Source organism: Epinephelus moara, chromosome 12 (genome assembly GCF_006386435.1).
Source record: "Epinephelus moara isolate mb chromosome 12, YSFRI_EMoa_1.0, whole genome shotgun sequence".
Lineage (NCBI taxonomy): Eukaryota > Metazoa > Chordata > Actinopteri > Perciformes > Serranidae > Epinephelus > Epinephelus moara.
This window is the reverse complement of record NC_065517.1, coordinates 17,119,908-17,139,312: the sequence shown is the minus strand read 5'-3', so window position 1 is coordinate 17,139,312 and position 19,405 is coordinate 17,119,908. Positions and strand designations below refer to the sequence as shown.

Sequence of the window (19,405 nt, the reverse complement as noted above, 5' to 3'; positions counted from 1 at the left end):
GTAGAATTCTGCATACCAGGTAGCTACATTTTTTACCTTTCATGCCACTCAAACCTAAATCCTCTTGTGTAAAAAGGGCTGTAAGTCAAAATGTGGTGTTTATGTTGGACATTTATAGGGCAAGTACATTTTATGACCTGTGGGCTTGTAAAACCATCCAAAAATCACACCAGTCCAAAAACACAAGGGAATAAATCACAAGATCAGACATTATTTGACACTGTGCTTGTGGGTCTCTGACTTCACATTCATTAAATCTGACATAGTCTCAAAACATAGAAATTCCTGATCTTTTCTTTCTTACATGTATTGTAAAGATTTAAGCCAGATAGTCCCAAAGCCACAATATCACAGCATTTCCCACAGGTTGGGGATTTGTTTGTTGGCATACTAAAGAAGTCTGAAAGAATGGCATTTCAATTTATTTAAGTATCGAGGCAGAGACAGGAAATGAGGGAGGAGAAAAGGAGGTCATGACATGTAACAAAGGTCCACACTGTAGTTTTGTGGCATGTGCCTTAATCATTCGGTCCACCAGGATGCCTACCTCCATCTTCATATTTAAAACATGCAGTGGCCCTCTCTGTTGACTCTACGCCTTTTTGCTGTGGCCATGTCTGCTACCTTGTAGGAATTGTCTGCTGTTGGGTAAGCGTTCATTTGTTTGTTTATCATCTGTTTATAAAAACACATTGACTCGTAGTACACATACTTGGTGCATGTCTACAAACTGTATGATAGTCCTACCATCATAAGGTGAATGGAAAAAAATTCAAAGTGAACTTGCTTGATTAATCAATATTGTATGGCGGGCCACATATAGTATATTTTGGCAGCTTAAAATTGGTCCATGGGCCAGATTTTGGACGTGCCTCAACATCAGAATGGTATCAAACTTCTCATCTGAGTATCTGTGAGAAAGCAAGTGTTTCCCAAAATTTCAAACTATGGCTTTAATAGGTCTCAGACATTTTTATGCAATCCAAACACTGATGAATGGTAGTTTGGTTGTACCCACCTCTCAAGCCTGTCAACCCAGGAGCTCCAGGGGGCCCCAGTGGTCCAGTATCACCCTTCTCTCCCTTTGGCCCTGGAGGACCTGCAGACAGAAACACAAACATGGTCTCAATTTATGGCATAATGTGTTGGGTGACACTGTGCAAACAATGCAAATATTAATGCAAAATTTGTTATTGATAGTAGCCATTCTTAAGTCCTTTACCACCTACACTAGCATGTATTTACATGGGATGATTGAATGTGCTTAAGTGGAGATGTAGAGGCAAAACTTTGGTCTCAGTCAGCTTGGACTGCTCATGGTTTGTGCTACATTTTTCAGATGCTGGTTGAGATTTGTTGAATGTGAAAACGTGAATTAGTTATTGTTTTTTTTTTTTAGAGATTTTTTTGGGCATTTTGCCTTTAATGGACAGGACAGGTAAGAGTGAAAGGGGGAGAGAGAGACGGGGGTGACATGCAGCAAAGGGCCACAGGCTGGATTCGAACCCGGGCCGCTGCGGCAACAGCCTTTTATATGGGGCGCCTGCTCTATCCACTAAGCCACCGACGCCCCGAAACGTGAATTAGTTGAAGAAAAGCTCAGTAATCTTCTACTTTTCAGTACCAGAAAAAAGATACTTTGTGATCCAGCAAATAAACTTCAAAACCTTTTGTTTAGTATGACTGTGTCGGTGAAGATTTTCAGTCATCAAGGTTATGGTAATCATAAGTGCTATATCGTAGGCAACTGGACTTGCTTGAGTTTCTTGAAGACGTTTCACTTCTCATCCAAGAGTCCTCTTCAGTTCTGAGAGGTAATAACTGAACAGAGGAAGCCTCTTGAATGAGAGGCGAAACGTCTTCAAGAAAGTCAAGCAAGTCCAGTTACCTACGAAATAGCACTCATAATTAGTATGACTGCGGTACACCTTGACACTAGCACATAAATCCAGCTTGTACTAACTGCAGCAGGTAATTCCTGACACCTGAAAAGTGTTCAAGAATTGAGTCAAAGTCCAGTTGCAGGTTTTAACAAAAAAGTGGTATTTCTACAGTGGCTGCCTATACAAGTTTTTAATCAATTTAATAAAGAAATAACTCAAAACATGTCCATGAAAATAACTCATCTCCTGTAGAGAAAAGGAAGCTACAGCAGCGGTTTGTCAGGAATTTCTCAAAAAAAAAAGAAAAAAAAAAAAAAGGTAAAAATATAAGAGACCCTCGGTCCACACTGAGTGCGTTTATTATTACAGCATGTTGGACCGCTTATCATCGAAGGTGTTGCCAAAATCAAGGGAGGCAGGAATCGTCTAGATTATCACTTGAAAGGGGGACGCATGGGACCAAAACTTGTTTCAGAGAGCAACATGTGAGCCTTTAATTTCTACAGATAATGATTTTATTAGCGTCATGAAACCACAGTCATTTTTGTCATGCATTATAGTTCAAACACACACACACACACACACACACACACACACACAGTGACATGGAAGCCAAAATGTAGGCCAAACTGGGTCTTACAACTGGTCCAAGGATTCAGTCCAAAAAGTTTGTTGTACTTGGAAAGAGTGAGTGAAAAAAAAAAAGCCAAATAGTGAGTAAGAGAGGGCAAGAGAGAGAAGGAGAGGGAGAGAGACCTGGTCACAATGGGAACCACATGTTCAACAAGGTGGACCACAACACAGCTTGTGGGAATGCTTAGAAATTCAGGGCTTGTTATTGTCCAGCACATGTCCAGTGATTCTGATCCCTCAGAGCCTCTAATTTTCCTAATTTGCAAATCTGATGCTGGAAGAGCTGCTGACCGACTTTGAGATACAGATCTGCCTGCTGCTGCCTCGAGCTGCTTCACAACTCTGGACCCACTTAACTGGCGACCACAGGTCATGACACTGTGAAAAGGTCACACTGAGAGGGCAGGCTGTGTGTTTACTACCCTATGAAATTGTATATGTGTGTTGTTGTGTTTCTATCCTTCTGAGCACTGGGAGTACAAGCTGAAAAAAAATGTCCCAAAGTGAGGTTAGAACTAGGGTTAAGTCTGGAACTGTACTGACAAGTTGATCAACAGAAAAGCAATTGGTAACTATTCATTTTAGTCAGGACCACTTTAGTCAAAGAATTTCCATTTGCAGTATTATATTTGGCGGTATGGCTCTGTTCTGGGGCCTCTCTGCCTTTCCTAATCCTACACAGAAAGCCTCTTCCATGCGCCTACGTGGAAAGCCTAAGACCGAGACAACACACCTCCCCTACCTGCCCTTCCATGTGCATACAAGGAAAGCCTAAGGCACAGAGAACAAACGTCCCTGCCCTTCTATGCACCTGCATGTAAAGCTTAAGGTAGGGAGAGCAGCAGCAAAGACCCCTCGGGAACAGAACTGAGCAGCATCAATGACAAACAGAAATGAAAGTGATAAGTCAGACACAACATGAAAAGGAGGAGCTGGGGTGGAGGCGGGCTGCAAAGCAGCTTGCAGAGGAAGCAGCAACAGTAGGCAGGCCAGAGCAGTTTAAATAGAGCGCCTTGAATGAGATTCACCAATTTGTTGCAGAGTGAGGAATTATGTGATCAATCAGCTACTCCATCAGTGGATTAAGCTACTTGAGATCAGCTGATATAGCTGGGATGTGAGCTGAGCTTGACATTGTGTCCTGCCTGAACTAACGCTATGCTCAATTTTTTTAATAGGAAAAAAAAAAAAAAAGAAACAGTATAGGCTGGACGAAACTTAATGAAATCTTCAGGGCTTTTAGAACTTGTGATGGGCATCTTTCACTTTCGTCTGACATTTTACAGCCCAAATGATAATGAATTGTCAGGATGATAATTGGCAGATGTACAACATTGAGCTCTGCTGAGAACATCTTCCTTTTGAAGGCCTTTGTTGCTGAGTTGACTTAATGACCTTATCTAACCTGAGTTAACCTTTGGTCCACAGTTTTTGGTCAGTTCTGAGAAGACATTGTAAGAATTTGGGTCTCTGCATACTCTTGACTAGACCCCCTGGACCCATGAATGGTCAGCAGTAAACAATATAACACGAACAACAGATGTTACAGTTTAGGTCAGCTGCGTCAGACAAAACGCAACAAATTACTGAGCAGAGAAAGAGCTTCATCATGTTAGTGTTTGTACCCGTTTAGAAAGTTGCATTTTGGCCAGGAGTCAGCTTATCTGGCTATTAAGGTTTTATTTTTACTGGGTTTAGTCAATGCCAGTAAATTTTTAACATAGGCCAAAATATATATTTACAATGTCTCATGAGGGCAACATGAATATTTGTTTCAAATGTTGTCCAATCCATCTAATAGACATTTCATTGGATAAGTGAAACCTTTGACCTGGTGGGAGACCTAGATGAAGATTCATGGGTTTACAAAAGTCAGTAAGGTTCATCCTCCAGGTACTGTGGACTTCTGTTCAAAATTTCATGGCAATCAGTCTAATTGTTGTTGAGAACTGGTCAGGTCAGATAAGGTCGAGATAAATTTTGAGGCGAAAGACGTCTGGTTCCACTTCCCACTGACTGACATGGTATAGTATCCTCATTTCTCTTTGTCCATACATTTCATGTCTTATGCTGTCAGGTATCTGGACACAGAAAGCATCTGTGGTCACAGGAATCAGTCGATCAAAACTTAAGACTGAAATAAAACCCCAACATTTCTTTTGGACTGCCGAGCTGAACTCACTGCCGATCTCTGAACCTCTTTTAACACATTCACTCAAACCTAAGTTAACTGACATCACAGGATATTTAATACCAAAAGTTTACATCTCACTGCCAATTATTTTAAGCTTTCAACATATTAGATTGTCTGCTTTTTAAAGTTATATATGTTTGTCTACATGCCTACGCTTTGCTAAAGGCAGCTCACCCTGGTGGTCCTGAAAAAATTGTGTTCTTGTTAATAGTTTATTTTAGCAAAGCTTCACATTATTAATCTCCTGGCTTTTAGACTCCCATGTGTTCATTCAACTGACAGTGTTTCAACAATAACAAGCCCAGTGGCCCCTTCAGGATCAGCCTGAAAACATCTGACTGCACTGAGTCCAAGAATACAGCACTAGTGTCGAGTTCAGGCGCCTCCATCCAAAATCCAGTCTGTTACAAATCTACTGCAGGGTGGAGCAACAGGGCAGTGAGCTTGTCTTTTTTATTTTTTTGGAGACAGATGGCCTCAGCAGAGATCACAACACACTGTGATGGGACAACATGTATGTTTAATGTAAGAGGAGATAAGGACAGGGTTGTGAAATCCATCACGTTGACATATGACACAAGGGATTATCGGGGTTTATGTTATTTGAGGATACAGTCATTTTAACAAAGAACAGATGGACAAAACTGTGGTCAGAAGGAGGCTAAAATGTTCACTGTCCCTGATCTAAGAGGACAGGGTTGTGTTAAAAAGTGATGGGTTCTGATTTAAAGCAGAAGCCTTCTACAAATTGCTTTGGCTTCACAGATACTGTCAACCAGAGACAGTTTACTGTATTACCCCATTGATAAGATAGTATTTATTCACCTATTAACCCATAGAGACATTTTTAGGTTTTGAGATTTTCTAAGGACAGTAAGATGCCATATCATGGATTAAAACTTTTCTCGTTTTCTGAAAAAAACAAAAAAACAAAACAAAAACAAAAACAAAACAAAGTATTACTAAAAACTGTTAGGTAAAAGAATCTCCCAGACTTCAACAAAAGATGGACATAGTGGACATGCATATATTATGGATGGACAATTTAAGTAACTTCCATATTTGAGTGCTCACATTAAAATATTATAAAGTACTTAAGTAATAATGTAAGAATAATAGTGGAAATTGGCCAACGACGGTAAACAATTGGAATTTGAAATACATTTGTTGAACCACCAGTCTTAACCACCACCAGTTAATATAAGACAAATCTGCAAACTTTCTGATGCTGCCATTACATTAGTTAGATGCAGCACTGATATCTGAAGCTGCTCGTCTCCTGGTCAGTTCAACACTGCCCTCTTAGCATGAGCTAACACAGCTGCAGCAGCTAACATCCGACACTGAGCCATTTAACAGTCCAAACAAACTCACACCGACACCAAAATGGCTCAACTCTGTTGTTGAACTCATTGATAATTTTTAGGAAATGTGAGCTGAGTAATGTTAACAGTCAGCACCCTTAGTTGTCACCATGTGTGTGTGGGCAGACTCTCTGACCTCACACTCCTGCAGCAGGAGTCTCATGATTAACAAGGAGAGAGTGACAGTGGGGCAAGGAGGAGGTGAGAAAAGCAATACAGTGCATGCAGCTCTACAATGTAATATGATTTAAATACCCTAGTCCTGCCCACCCCTTGCTGAGGGAGGCCGTAAACAGCCGCTCGGGCGGTCTTCCTCGCCCGCAGCCACCGAAGGAGCANAAAAGCAATACAGTGCATGCAGCTCTACAATGTAATATGATTTAAATACCCTAGTCCTGCCCACCCCTAATAAACGTCATGGAAAGCTGAGAATTTCCTTGAGGTAAAAAGGTGAGCCTTTCATAAAAAATGGAATAAATGGATCATCTTCAATGCAAATGAGGATACTATTATATCTGTTTCCCAATTTCTCAGTAAAATACAATTGATATAAATAAAAAGCATCAAAAGAATAACAACAATGTGAGTTGAATGTGTGTGTGTGTTTATGCCTTAAACTTAGCAATGGGACTCTTCACTAGTGAAGCAAACATGCCATTCAAAATGTACATTAAGGGTCATCAGATGACACAGAGAGCTGTAAATGTTTCCAGGCCTAAGCTCTGCATAAATCGACTTGTGATATATGACTAACTCAGCAAAAAATCCTGCAGCTCAGCAGCTTTCAGCAACAACACATCATCCATCCAAATCTGTACATGTCATCATAGCTGTATGTAAGCCCTGTGGTGTTAAGAGCTTGATCTCAGTGTGTATGAACTTGTGTCATCTTCTGCGTCTAGGTAACATAATAATAAACATAAAGCACCTAAAAACCTGGCTACATAATGAGCAACAATCACAACAAGAGGCTTGGAAAAAAACATACTTAGATAAGGGTTTAAAGCCGCTACAATAGACATATATATATTTTTTAAATAACAGTGTATCAAATGACTACGTAAAATTGGCTGCTGTTAGTGATGAAACTACAGTTATCACTTAAATCTGCCCCCTGCTTGGCTTTACTGAGCTCTACATTAAGTTTCAATCACATTTGTTTATCTGTACTTTACTGCTTTGATTCACTCTCTTGTAAATGCAGGATATTCAGAACATTACTGACTTCCTTAATAGAGGACATGTTGGAAATACAAGGAGTTTATCTTCACCGTAGGAGCAACAGATCAAAAAAGTATGAACAAAGGACCTATTTCTTGTTAATGTCCTTACGTAACAGTGTGTGGGCCTATTCATAAATGTCAGCAAATATCTCCACACAGGAATGGAGGGAATTCAAATGCCTGCAAACACACAATTTCTCTCTCACACACACACATACTCAGACACACATACTCTCTCACACACACACACACACACACACACACACACACTGCTGTCAAATTGAAAGATAGTTTTGTAACCCGAGTAGAAGGCGTTTGCTTCATGCCAATTAAACACTTAGACCAGAGCAACATGGTAACATACATATTGGAAAAATGTGGAGAAAAGGAGCAGTGAAAGAGAAAGAGTCGACCACAGCATATTACTGGAAAAATGGGTGGGAATTTCTGGCCCAGTGCTAAACTGGTTTAAATCCTATTTGAAGGACAAGAACTATTTTGTATTTGAGCATACAAAAATGACAAGGAATTCCTCAAGGCTCCATTCTTGGACCTCTTCAAAATCTACAACACATTCTCACTAACACCTCATATATTTACGTTTGGTTATGGACTTTCCATGTTGAGATATGATGTGCAAGGTATCCTGGGTGTGTTGGTTGTTGACGTTCTGGGACGCCGTGTCAAATTCTGCCTGTTACATGCATTGTTTGTTTTCAAAATTTGCTTTTTAATTGGTGTCTGATGTCAAAAGTCACTGACCAAGTGTCGGATTTCGACAACTTCCCAGTGAGACTGGGATGACATCTACATCCTTCAGTTAGCTCAGATTATACCAAACAACCAGACTGTTCTCATGGTTCATACATATAACTACAAAGAAGTAATGCACCAAATAACCCATCTAACCATGAGTCAGTAATTAGTGTATATCCCACATAATCCAGAGGGCTATGATCACACAGTGAATGCACTGATGGGAGTAAAGAAGAAGGTAGTAAAAAGGCTGACAGTCCGTGTAAGGACCAATGTTCAGAACTGTGTGAAACCAAGTGAACACTGAGTTATTTTGAGGTACGTCATCACCATGTTTCTTTTCCTAAACCAGACCACCATAACAAGCCTAGCCTACGTGACTATATGTTAATTATGTAACCTTACATTAAGTATGTAAGCCATTTTTAGGGTGTTTATTTATTAGATAGAATTCGAATCGTTGTATGAGAATACGCTGAAACAACATAAGACAATATCTTATGTCATAATTATGCAGATGACACCCTAATTTATATAACAATGCCACCAAGTGAGTATGGCCCCTTACAAGCAATGAGTAGGTGCATTCAACAAATCAGTGATATGATGTGCCAAAACTGTCTTCCATTAAACAAAGATAAAACTCAAATAATGTAATTTGGAGCCAAAGAATAATGATTAAAAGTCACTGCTCAACTTCAGTCGCTAATGTTAAAGACCACAAACCAGGCCAAAATCTTGATGTAATCATGGAGCTTTCAATCATATCACATGAATCACCTCAGCAGAAAGCTTACCTTGTTGACATGCAAATGTAGATATTAAAATGTCAACTTATGGGCACTTTTTGTCCAGGACTAAAAAGTTGAGATTGGAAGTTTATTCTTGACCTTGGCATTTGGTCCATTTAGTCACGGTTCTGGAGCTTTCGATTGTATCACAGGGTCTTCCTCAGCAGAGTTTACCCTTAAATGAAACCTGGAGTTTTCTTGTAAACGAACAAAAGTTATGTTTAAATCAGTGTATCCTTGAGGTCTAACAAACATGTTAAATCTATTTCCATATTCATAAACCATTGCATAGATGATTTTTTTTTAGTTGTCCAAGTAGTTTCTATTAAGTGTTGTTGCATCTATGTATTCAGCATCCATTTCTACTAGCTGGTTTTTTTTCACTGCCTTTGTTGGCACAGTTCAGAAACTCCACAGGGGCCCCTTAACAATAAAGAAATTTATGATGGAAAGCACCAAATATGCAAAATTATTTGACCATTTAGCTATCAATAACACCAATCCCCGGGATACTGGCGCTGACATTTGACAATCTAAATGTTTAGTCACTAATAAGACACAAATTGGTAATAACTTTACACAGATACAGTATTTCACTTGCAATCAAAATCATCTGATTAATTTTTCCTTGTTTGGCACATGTTACTGTAAACAATAGCATGTTGCACAATAATTTACCACCTGGAGAGGTAAAAGACTCTTCAAAACAGCTTTTCATGTGTCTTTATCATTAATACAACAAGTAACATGTGTGGCATGAACATCAGTGTGTGAGTCACAGAGGACTAAAAGGCAAACTAACTGAGTACCAAGAGAGCAGAGGACGGAGAAAAAGAGGAGGCATGAGAAGGGAACTGAGCAGAGGAGGATAAACATGGATAGAGATGTAAAACTTTTCTTGGCTAAGGTGACTGGGAGCTAACAACAAACAAATGGGCTGCGGAGTTAAAACTAATGACAGAGCTGAGTGGCTGAGTTTTCACTCTGGATGAAGCATCTAAATTTAACCCACAATTGTTTCCAGGCTCAGGAGAAACGGCATCCCACCCACATGCGAAGCACACACGAGATCAGGGGTCTCGTTCGGTTTGAGTTGCCATCAATCAGCTCGGGTGGCGTCCCCTGCCAGCATTACGTCATAGCATACCTATTCTGATTTTAACAAACCAGGGAAGTCATTTTGTGCCCTGGCAGTGAGAGTCGTACCACGTCAGGGTTAATCAGATCTGAGCAGATTGGAGGAAGAACATTCAGAGTTGCTCAATACCCCGGAGTTGTAATCCCACGGTGTAAAATCACATTTGCGTGCTACGGTCACTTGAATTCAATCACACTGCAAACATCTATTGGCTCAGACATGCTGTTGTAAATGATCTTTCTGGAGCACAAAGTTCCGCCCAAAGGGTTTCATTATACTAAGAGTTAAAGTTCTCACGTTCTCATGGTGAGTTCACATATTTTTCATATATTCCTACCAGAGGTCTTCATGGGACTTCCCAGACCCTAGGACCCAAGACCCAACCCAGGACCCAAATGGGTTTTGGTCCTCTTTTTATTAATGTCAGTCGAGTGAGGGTCAGGTCTCATTCTGTTAACGCTTGTTCCAGGTCTGTTTATCATTATGTGCTATACTCAAGTGGATCTGAGAAGATCCCTGATCAGCGCTGATCATGAGAAAAACAAATAAGCACTGTGTGTTACTTGCGTGATGATTAGGATCAGATTACAAGAGTGATTGTAAGGTGAAAGCAGCGTCAGCACGTTGGAGGCTGATGAAAGATGGATACCATCTCCACTGAGATTAAAAAGACGCCAAGAGAAAATAAATATAAAGAGGTCAAACCTAGTGGCATCTTATCTGTCTGGGCCTCCTTCATGCAAATTGTGGACAAAGATGTGTCACCTCACGCCCTGGCCACACTGCCTGCAGGACCAGTGCATGACAGCTACCTTGCTGAATATCCACAGCCTGCATGCGTGCAGTGTTCACACAGACAGTGTTGCTCCTGCGGTGCTGCTGCAGGGTTGCCTGCTGCTATAACTACTGTATTTCCACTGTTAAAGCTGGTACTCTACTAATATGAAGAACCGTGCAAGCCACTGCATTGTCAACAACAAGGTCTGGCAAATATTTCATAATAAAAAGCCTTGTGTTAACAAATGATGGGATGATGGGATTCGTCCATGGAAACCTTGTCAGATAGCCTGGAAATCCAGACCCAAATCTAGAACGATTTAGGGTCTGGCTATGAGTAATGAAAATGGCCCAACTCGAGGGGCGGCACCAAGCATGCATTTGTAAATATCACTGCACGCAATTGGATAACACTACGACCAATCAGAACAATACACGGGGTGACGTATACGCTTAGCTACCAGCGGAGCTAACTGGTAGATTAGACTCTTGCCATATCCGGTCGGCAAAACAGCAAAAACGTCCTTCTTGCAAAGGACAGATTCGAGCGCCGTCTTCTGTTCCTCTTTTAGAGAAAAAGCCAAGTCTAACTTGTTCATTGTAGCGGCCAAAGCTGTTTCAAACAGCTGGTGTTCATCCGTAGCCATCTTGCAATGTTTACTGACTGATTCCAGCGCTGTCGTCATCTGTTTAGCTCGCCTCTGGCCCGCCTGTATCAGATACACCGATGTGATTGGTGCAGCTCGGTTTCATGGGCATAGGTAATGAGCATCATTACTGATTGCCAGAGTGACTCACTGAGCAAATTCAAATTGTGCTCTCACGAGAACTCTGGATTTCCAGGGTACTTGTCAGAGGGATTTATTTTGAAAAAACGGAAACAGGAATTGTTGAGTTTAAATGAATATTTACACTTTTTCCATGCCTGTCACAGATTTAGATTGTAGTGAAATGTGGTAAGATGTCAGTGTATTATTTAAAGACTCAGGCTTCAGAATGAGCTAACCTGAGGGTCATCTGAACCAATCGTACTCAATAACTTGCTATTTTTCTATAGGGCTGAAGATACTTGTGTTGAGGTGCACCTTGAGCAACCCAAAATTGGTCAAGCCATGCTGGCCTGGAGCAAGTGTTTATCACACAAACCACATTCACCTGCAGCTCTTCATCTATCAGCTCACTGTGGTTGTCTCTACTTGTGTTAGTTTTTTCTACAATATTTAATTTTGATCCACTGACCAAATACCACGGAATTTATCTATATCTATATCTTGTTTTGTAAATGTGTGAAGGAGTAGCATATTTTCAGTTTGCATCAGCCATAACTTAAAACATCTCTAACACGGCTGAAGCATATTGAACCCTTAAACAATAAAACGAGGCATATACTTGAAAATACTGGTCAGGAATGTGGGAGTGAAACTAAACTCCAAACCACTGAGAATAAAGTAACAAAACTACAGAGAAACTGAACACAGAGAGACTTTTAAAAACAGAGCTTTCTCTTTAGTTACCAGCATGATCACACATGTATTGCATCATTTAGGCACAGGACATGGTTTTGGTTAGAGGGAGAATATCATCACAGGTCGTCGCTGCTACTAAGCAGGACCACAACAGCAGGGCTCCGCATCACCTGCTGTGAGGAGTCAGTAGAAACACATGTTCCCAGCACAGCACTGCCCGATTAAACAGCTTTAGATTTTGGTGATTTCCAGATTACAAGATGGCTAGGTGTCTACATTACAACTGGGCTAAAAAGTCTAGATTGCCTATAACCACTGTCTGGATATATTTCAAAATGTATTTAGGACTTGGTTGACTTTGGAATATAGTCAGTTAAATGCTGAAAACGGGTTTTATGTAACTCTGATGTCTGAAAAAATGCCACTTTTCAACCCAATTCAGCGAGTTCGAACTTAGACATCTTGACGCCTTTTGACCTGTAAATCATCAAATCAATGCTCAGAAGAACTAAAGCTAACCACAAGGGCCCTTAGGGGGAGCATTTGGGCTAATGACAGGGGCACTTGGACTTCTTAAGTGCCTCTCTAGTGTCACACTTGGGCCAAACTGAAGCATGAATTGTCCCCTTTGGGAACAGCCAAGTCTTAGTTAAATAAACGTTTTTGAAAGGGGCTCTTTTGCACTCAGAGCAGCAATGTGAACATTTTTTTCATAGCTGACCTTCAAATATGGTGAGGTTCTTCAGGGCCAGGGAGTGCTCCCAGTCCTTCAGGCGGAGGTCCTCTGTGATTGTGTTCAGGATCTCCATCTCGTTCCTCAGCTGGGCCTCCGTGTGGACGTGGGTCACCCACAAACTGCTGGTGTCCTCTGTTATGTTGCTGATCTGGATCTGAGCAGCAGGAGTACAGGCAGAGGGAGCGTTAGCAGGTGCCGCAGTAAGATTTTACTTTATAAATGTTAACTCCGTGCTTCCAGCATGTGTCTAAACACAGTTACTCAGTAGCAGATTTAATGGAAAGGACATTTTTGTATAAGTTGTGATGAACCTGCAGGTCTTGTATCTTCAGGTGGTGAATACTGATGTCACTGCTGAAGGTGTGGTTGACAGCTCCTACCATCCAGTTGACCTCGTCCAGTTTCTCTCTCAGCCTGCTCACCTGTCCTGAGGTTTCCCTGAAAGACGACAGAAACAAACAGAACATTTTTCTGCTAATTCAATTCATTAGATTCTACACAGTCTTCACTGGGATGCAATCACAGTTCCATGCTTTGGAAACGACAGTCTTCCCTGTAATATGAATGTGTACCTGAACAGGAGGTCCTGGTCCTGGAGCCAGGCAGAGGCTCGGGACACTTCCACACTCAAGCTAGTCAGATTCCTGCCAGTGGAGCTGCTTAGGTAGGACAACCTGTCATCCAGCTGCACCAAGTAGCCCTCTGACTGGAGGGAGTGAGCCTGCATGGTTCTCAGCTCCACCTCCAGGCCCTGTGGGTGAAAGAACTTAGGAACATCTTCATTGCTATTATAGTATTTCTTAATTAGTATCACTTAAAATGATATTTACTAACTTCACACATTTAAACAGCATTGACTATTGAGTTAGTATCAAGCAACAACCTCCAGGGCTAAAAAGGGAAGACAACTGCAGTTCCTCAAATGGCTGCTTGAGGCTGGCTCCAGAAGTGAGTCATTTCCCATAGACCCCCATGTTAAAATGCCCAATTTTACAGCAGCAATAATTGTGTTTAGAGTCGGGTACAAAAACAGTTTTGGTCTCTTTTGGTCGCTAATTTCAACATTTATGTGTCATGATCCTTGGTTTTGTTTATATTCTGTTATCCTATGGGCTTGGGTTTTGGAGATTTCTGGTTGCGTTCCATGTTTCATGTTATTAATGTTTTATTTGATTCCTGTTTTCTGTCACACCTGTCTCGTTAGTCCTTCCCTGTTCCCAGAGTCTTCCCCTCACACCTGTTCTGTATTAGTCTTGCTTGCTCCACCCTGGTGTTCCCCTCCACACCCTTGCTGTTAGCCAATCCCCATTTCACTCCTTTTGCCTGTGTTCTCCTACTCCCGCTGTGTCTCGTTCTTGTGATACTTTTTTTTCCCGTGTATATATACCTGTGTGTGTCCCTTTGTTCCTTGTCAGTTTGTTCTGCGATCATTCCTGTGTTCAACTCAGTCTTCATGGTGTCATTTTTTCCTGGTCTCCCGTATTCCATTTTGGATTTCTTCCCCAAGTTCTTCCGTTTTGTTAAGACTTACAGTTATATTTAAAGCTGTGACTGCTGTGAGTGACAGGCTGTCTGCTGAAAGTGTCCATGTCTTCTCAGTCAGATCCACCCCTTGCTCCTCCACAGCTCCACCCTCTTGTCCAAATATAGTCACTTCTGGCTTCAAAATAACCAAGATGGCAACAGCCAAAATGCCAAACTTGAGACTTTAAAACGGGAGTCCACAAACCAATGGCTGACACCATGATAATTATGTCCATTATTTTACACAGTCCATGGAAAATATTAATTGAAGGACTTTCCTAGAAAGTACAGAGTGTATGAAGGACAGAAACCTCATCCATCCATCCAATCTATCTATCCATCCAATCTATCTATCTATCTATCTATCTATCTATCTATCTATCTATCTATCTATCTATCTATCTATCTATCTATCTATCTTTCCCTTATTGTCACTTCCCCAGTATAAAACCCTGCTCTGTAAAAGCTCTTGTTTTGCTTTGTGTAATCTCATGTCGTACCTTGATGAGGATCTCCAGCCTCTGCAGCCAGTCGCTGTGGTTTTGGAAGAGATTCTCCAGTTTCCAGATGTTCTCCAGCAGGTCAGCCTGTGTGGACGCCTCGCCCAGGTTCTGCTGGAGCAGCCGAGAGCGCTCTGACATCCGGGTCACGTTCTCCATCAGCACCTCCTGCCGCTGTGAAGACACCTGGGAACGAGAGACTGGGGAGGGAGAGAGAAAGAAAGGAGAGTGAGAGATTTGTTCTGAGTGTTGATTCACTGATCCCCCAGTCCCCAACATCAAGTATCATTTACTATCAATCACTACTGTCAGCTCGGGCCCGGCCAGCACTTCAATGCGGAGCAGATGTTGATACGGTCGCCTGCACTAATTGTGATTGTCTGTTCCTGCTAAATGTATTGTTTTGTTAAATTATGAACTAAATATTTTTATGACTTCAAAACCAGTTTCCAGAGTTGGCTCGCCGTGAGGCTCTCTGTGTTTTACTGACGACATATTGTGGAAATTCTGTCTCCATTTTTGACTGATGTTGAGTTTGGCCCCTGCATGTTGCTGTTCGTCCAATACTTGCAGGAGAGAGAGCATTAGCCCAGAGTGTTTTTACAAAAAAGATATGACGTATGGATTCCCAGTGACGGAAAGTAACAACTGTGAGGGCTTTTTACACGAGAACTGCACTTACGTTTAATTTTGAGGTACTTTCTACCAGTGTATACTTAAGAAATGTTGTACTTTTATTCTACTACTTTTATCTGGCGACTATACTTTCTAGTTGCTTCACAATCAGCTTGTAAAATACAACACATTGCTATAATGAACTCAGTCTATTATCATTAAAAGAAAGGATTAAAGCAAATAAAACAAACAAAATTGTGCAGCAGAACTCAGTGTTTTCTTTTTCTTACCCCATAAATCATCTCACGACCTTGCAAATTTATCTTATGACACTTTGGAGGAGGCTCGACCCCAAGTTTGAGATCTAAATCACTAAACTCCTACAAAGTATTTTAAACTAGCTCCACACTGACAAACTACAAAAGCAAAAGAAAGCAACAAGCTTCTAATGTGTCATATGTATTTGATTATGTACTGATCAATCATGAAGCCACTTTCTGCACAATAGGATACTTTTACTTTTGATAAAATTTTAATGCTTTTACTTGAGAAGGATTTTGAAAAGACTTTTACATGTAATTGGATAATTTTACATTGAGTAAAAGACCTAAATATCAATTTCTTTGTTAACCTTTCCCCCATTAAAATTATAAAAAGTTGGATTTTGGTTTTGTTTCTCATTCTGAAAACATCTACTGGTTAACTAGAGGGAGTTTTTGATGACGAATCATAAAGACAAAAATATGAAAGAAACAGAAGTAAAAAGGAAGAGGGACAACATGTTTTTCTTCTGGAGTTTCTGGAGAGTTTTGGGACAACACGATCTCTCTTACATGTGTTTTTTTAGCTGTTACACACCACATTTGCTGACGGTAAACATATTACGGATGAACCTTTCTTGTCTTGTTTTTGGCTGGGGCATAAAGGCCACGTCTCCCTTTGCCTTTTCTCTGTTCTCCACTATGCCTAATGAGAAAAAGCTCCTCGGTTTCATGTTATGTTGAGCGTGTGTTGCATAGTAACGGCTCGATAGCCCGGGAGATATTTTGAAACCAGATCCCCGGCGTTACGCCATGACGACATCCTCTCCGCAGGACAGCAGGGACCAATGTGTGCAAAATGCCTCAGATGGAGGAAAAAAAAGGAATGACTTGGGAAATGAGAGGAAGCAGATAATTCCCCTCACACATGCTCTTCGACACATTGATGCCCCTAACAGCCTGATATCACAAAGTCTCTGTATGTTTCTGTTTCCACGTATCTAAGAGAGTGATCGAAATCTGTGTGTGGCTTTATGTGCTTGCATCAAGGCCAAGAATCGTCTGCATGGAAAGTGCTGCAAAACCACAGTGCTGCAAACAAACCATCTCAATTCCTGCTCATTATGTGTGTTAGGTTTATTCCTAATGACCTGAAAAACTAAATAAGCTGAAATCGCTCAACTACACACGGCGCTTAATTGCTAAATGATGGTCTGTCAGCAGCAGCATTTTTTTTCTTTTTCAGGAGAACACACACAAATTTAAGATCAACCAGAGCATGATAGCATGGTGTTTCTAAGCAGCACTACCTCTTCAAAAATGAAGAAGGAAAGGAGACCAAGGACATGTTGAAGGATAAGAGGGAGGCAAAGAAAAAAAGTAAATAAGGAGGTGATACAAGATGAAAACTGATTTTGACAAGTAGAAGGACAATGGAGGAGAAACAATGTCTTTCAGACCATTTTTGTTGGCACAATCCCTGCTCTGTGCCTGACAGGATTGGAAAATAAGGAGGAAAACTCAACAGTTTTCATGATCACAAAAAGCTTGGTTTGCACAGTTTGGTGCTCATAATTAGAGAAACAGTCAAACAGTGATGAAATTATTATTAATGTGATCATAAGCAGCAAAGTCCCCTGATAACGAAACATTTTAGGTGAATGAGTTATGGAATAAATGCTGTTACATCAGTAGTGCAAATCAGAATTAAACTTTAACTTGTTGATTTAAATTTTTTGTTTCAGTCAATGAGTGATTTTCAGTCTTTGTTATTCCAGCATTGCATGTAGTTATGTACACAGCGTAGGAGTCTGTCCCAATAACCGAACTTGTGATCCAGTTCTGAAAAAATGGCAGCACTTAACAAACTAAACCTACACATGATACACACTTATCCTAATACTACCTTGGATCAATATTCCTGGCTATATGTATCCAATAATTCACCATGCTCTACTGTGCAACACCAAGTGGCAACTTCCAGGGCTGAAAAATGAAGCCAACTCAGAAGCGCCAGAAACTGCAATGCATCTTATGGCCACTTGAGGCTGGCTCCAAAAGCTCCCATCAACCCCCATGTTAAACTTTACAGCAGAAATAAACATGTAGGCTTTACGTTATGCATAATTATGCTAGGTGTCACTTAAAGCTTTCATCCAGATCCACCACCACTCACCCCCCACAGCTACACCCTCTCATCCAAATAGGGTCACCTCAGGTCACTTCTGGCTCCACAATCCATGGCGACGGCCAAAATGCCAAACTCAGCATTAAAAAGTGAGTCCACAAACCAATGGGTGTTGTTGCTACGAACATTGTTTTTATACTTCTACTGTACAACACAAGTCCAACTTGTCGTCCAAACACTACGCGCCACAACTGAACCTCCACATGTAATTTCAAAAATCTTTATAATGCTTGATAAGAATGATATTGTATATCTGACATTGTAAAAATAAATCAAGTTAAAGGTCATGAGATGTTGACAAATGCCTTTCTTCCCTAAAAACTTTATCAGACAGAAGCCATTAAAAGCAAAATCATGTTATGTCTCATTTTTATACAGTGGGTGAACTTCTAGCTAACTTTGCTTTATTCATTGCACATTTGTATCCGTCACCTGATTGTGAATGGTATTGTGTCATTCGCGAACATTTCATTCAAGAGAACCAATCTTTTGGATGAACAAACTGAACCAAATCACTTCCTGAAATGATCCGTTCATCTCTCAGTTCACTTGAGCTCTCAGTCAGTTGTGACTGAGTGTGCAGGGACTCACTGAGTGAGAGATTAGTTGCTCAGTGATCCCTTCACTGAACATACCACACAGTGAACGTGTGCCCTGGGTGATAGACAGTCGCTGAGTTGCTCAAACCTACCACTCTCCCTTCCTCTCCTGTCATGAAGTCTTGAAATGGTTGTACATAATCCAACTAATCCAACTAAATGCTTAGCTCATCGCATCCTTCATGAACAGCCGTTCTCAGTTCACTAGTGAGCAGGCTAAACTCAGCGCTTTGCTGTGTTCTAGTTCAGTGAGTGGGACTACGCCGTCAAGCTCTGATCAAGCACTTTGAGGAAACGATGCACAGCTCATTGCTCACTGAAATGTACAACACAGTGACCATGAGGCCTGAGTAAGTCGCTGAGTTGCTCTAGCCTGCCCCTCTCCCTCCCTCTCACGTCTTAAAGTCTCAAAGTAGGAAGCAGTAAATATTTTATTTGATAGATAAGTGTCGCAAAAATATATGTGCTCTACACAACAGGGTCGGACTTCAGCTGTCAGATTGGAAACAGTATCTTTATCCGACTTAATTCCATGCTCAACTGCATGTTTAGCCAAGTTTCAGTCAGTGAGTGGGATTACGTGCAGTCAGCGCTACGGTCAAGCACTGAACTAACAAATCTTGTACACAAATCTTTTTAATGAGCAGAATAGAAGAACTGCCCATCACTAATTATGACCATAATGTTGTATGATTGATGGTGCTTATTTTTTCATTTTGTGGAAATTGAATAAAACCATCAAAGTACTTGAGCTTGAC

The 19,405-nt window shown here is 40.9% G+C and overlaps 1 protein-coding gene across 1 annotated transcript in view; it reads right to left on the bottom strand.

The window, feature by feature from the left end:
* Positions 1-19,405, bottom strand: part of scara5 (scavenger receptor class A, member 5 (putative)) — a 100,836-nt gene that overhangs the window by 37,109 nt on the left and 44,322 nt on the right. Inside the window, exons 4-8 of the mRNA XM_050059033.1 lie at positions 14,986-15,185; positions 13,534-13,712; positions 13,273-13,399; positions 12,947-13,115; positions 1,019-1,099 (exon numbers count right to left, since the gene is read on the bottom strand). Of these exons, the coding sequence (XP_049914990.1) occupies positions 1,019-1,099; positions 12,947-13,115; positions 13,273-13,399; positions 13,534-13,712; positions 14,986-15,185 (756 nt within the window). The remainder of the gene's footprint in view (positions 1-1,018; positions 1,100-12,946; positions 13,116-13,272; positions 13,400-13,533; positions 13,713-14,985; positions 15,186-19,405) is intronic.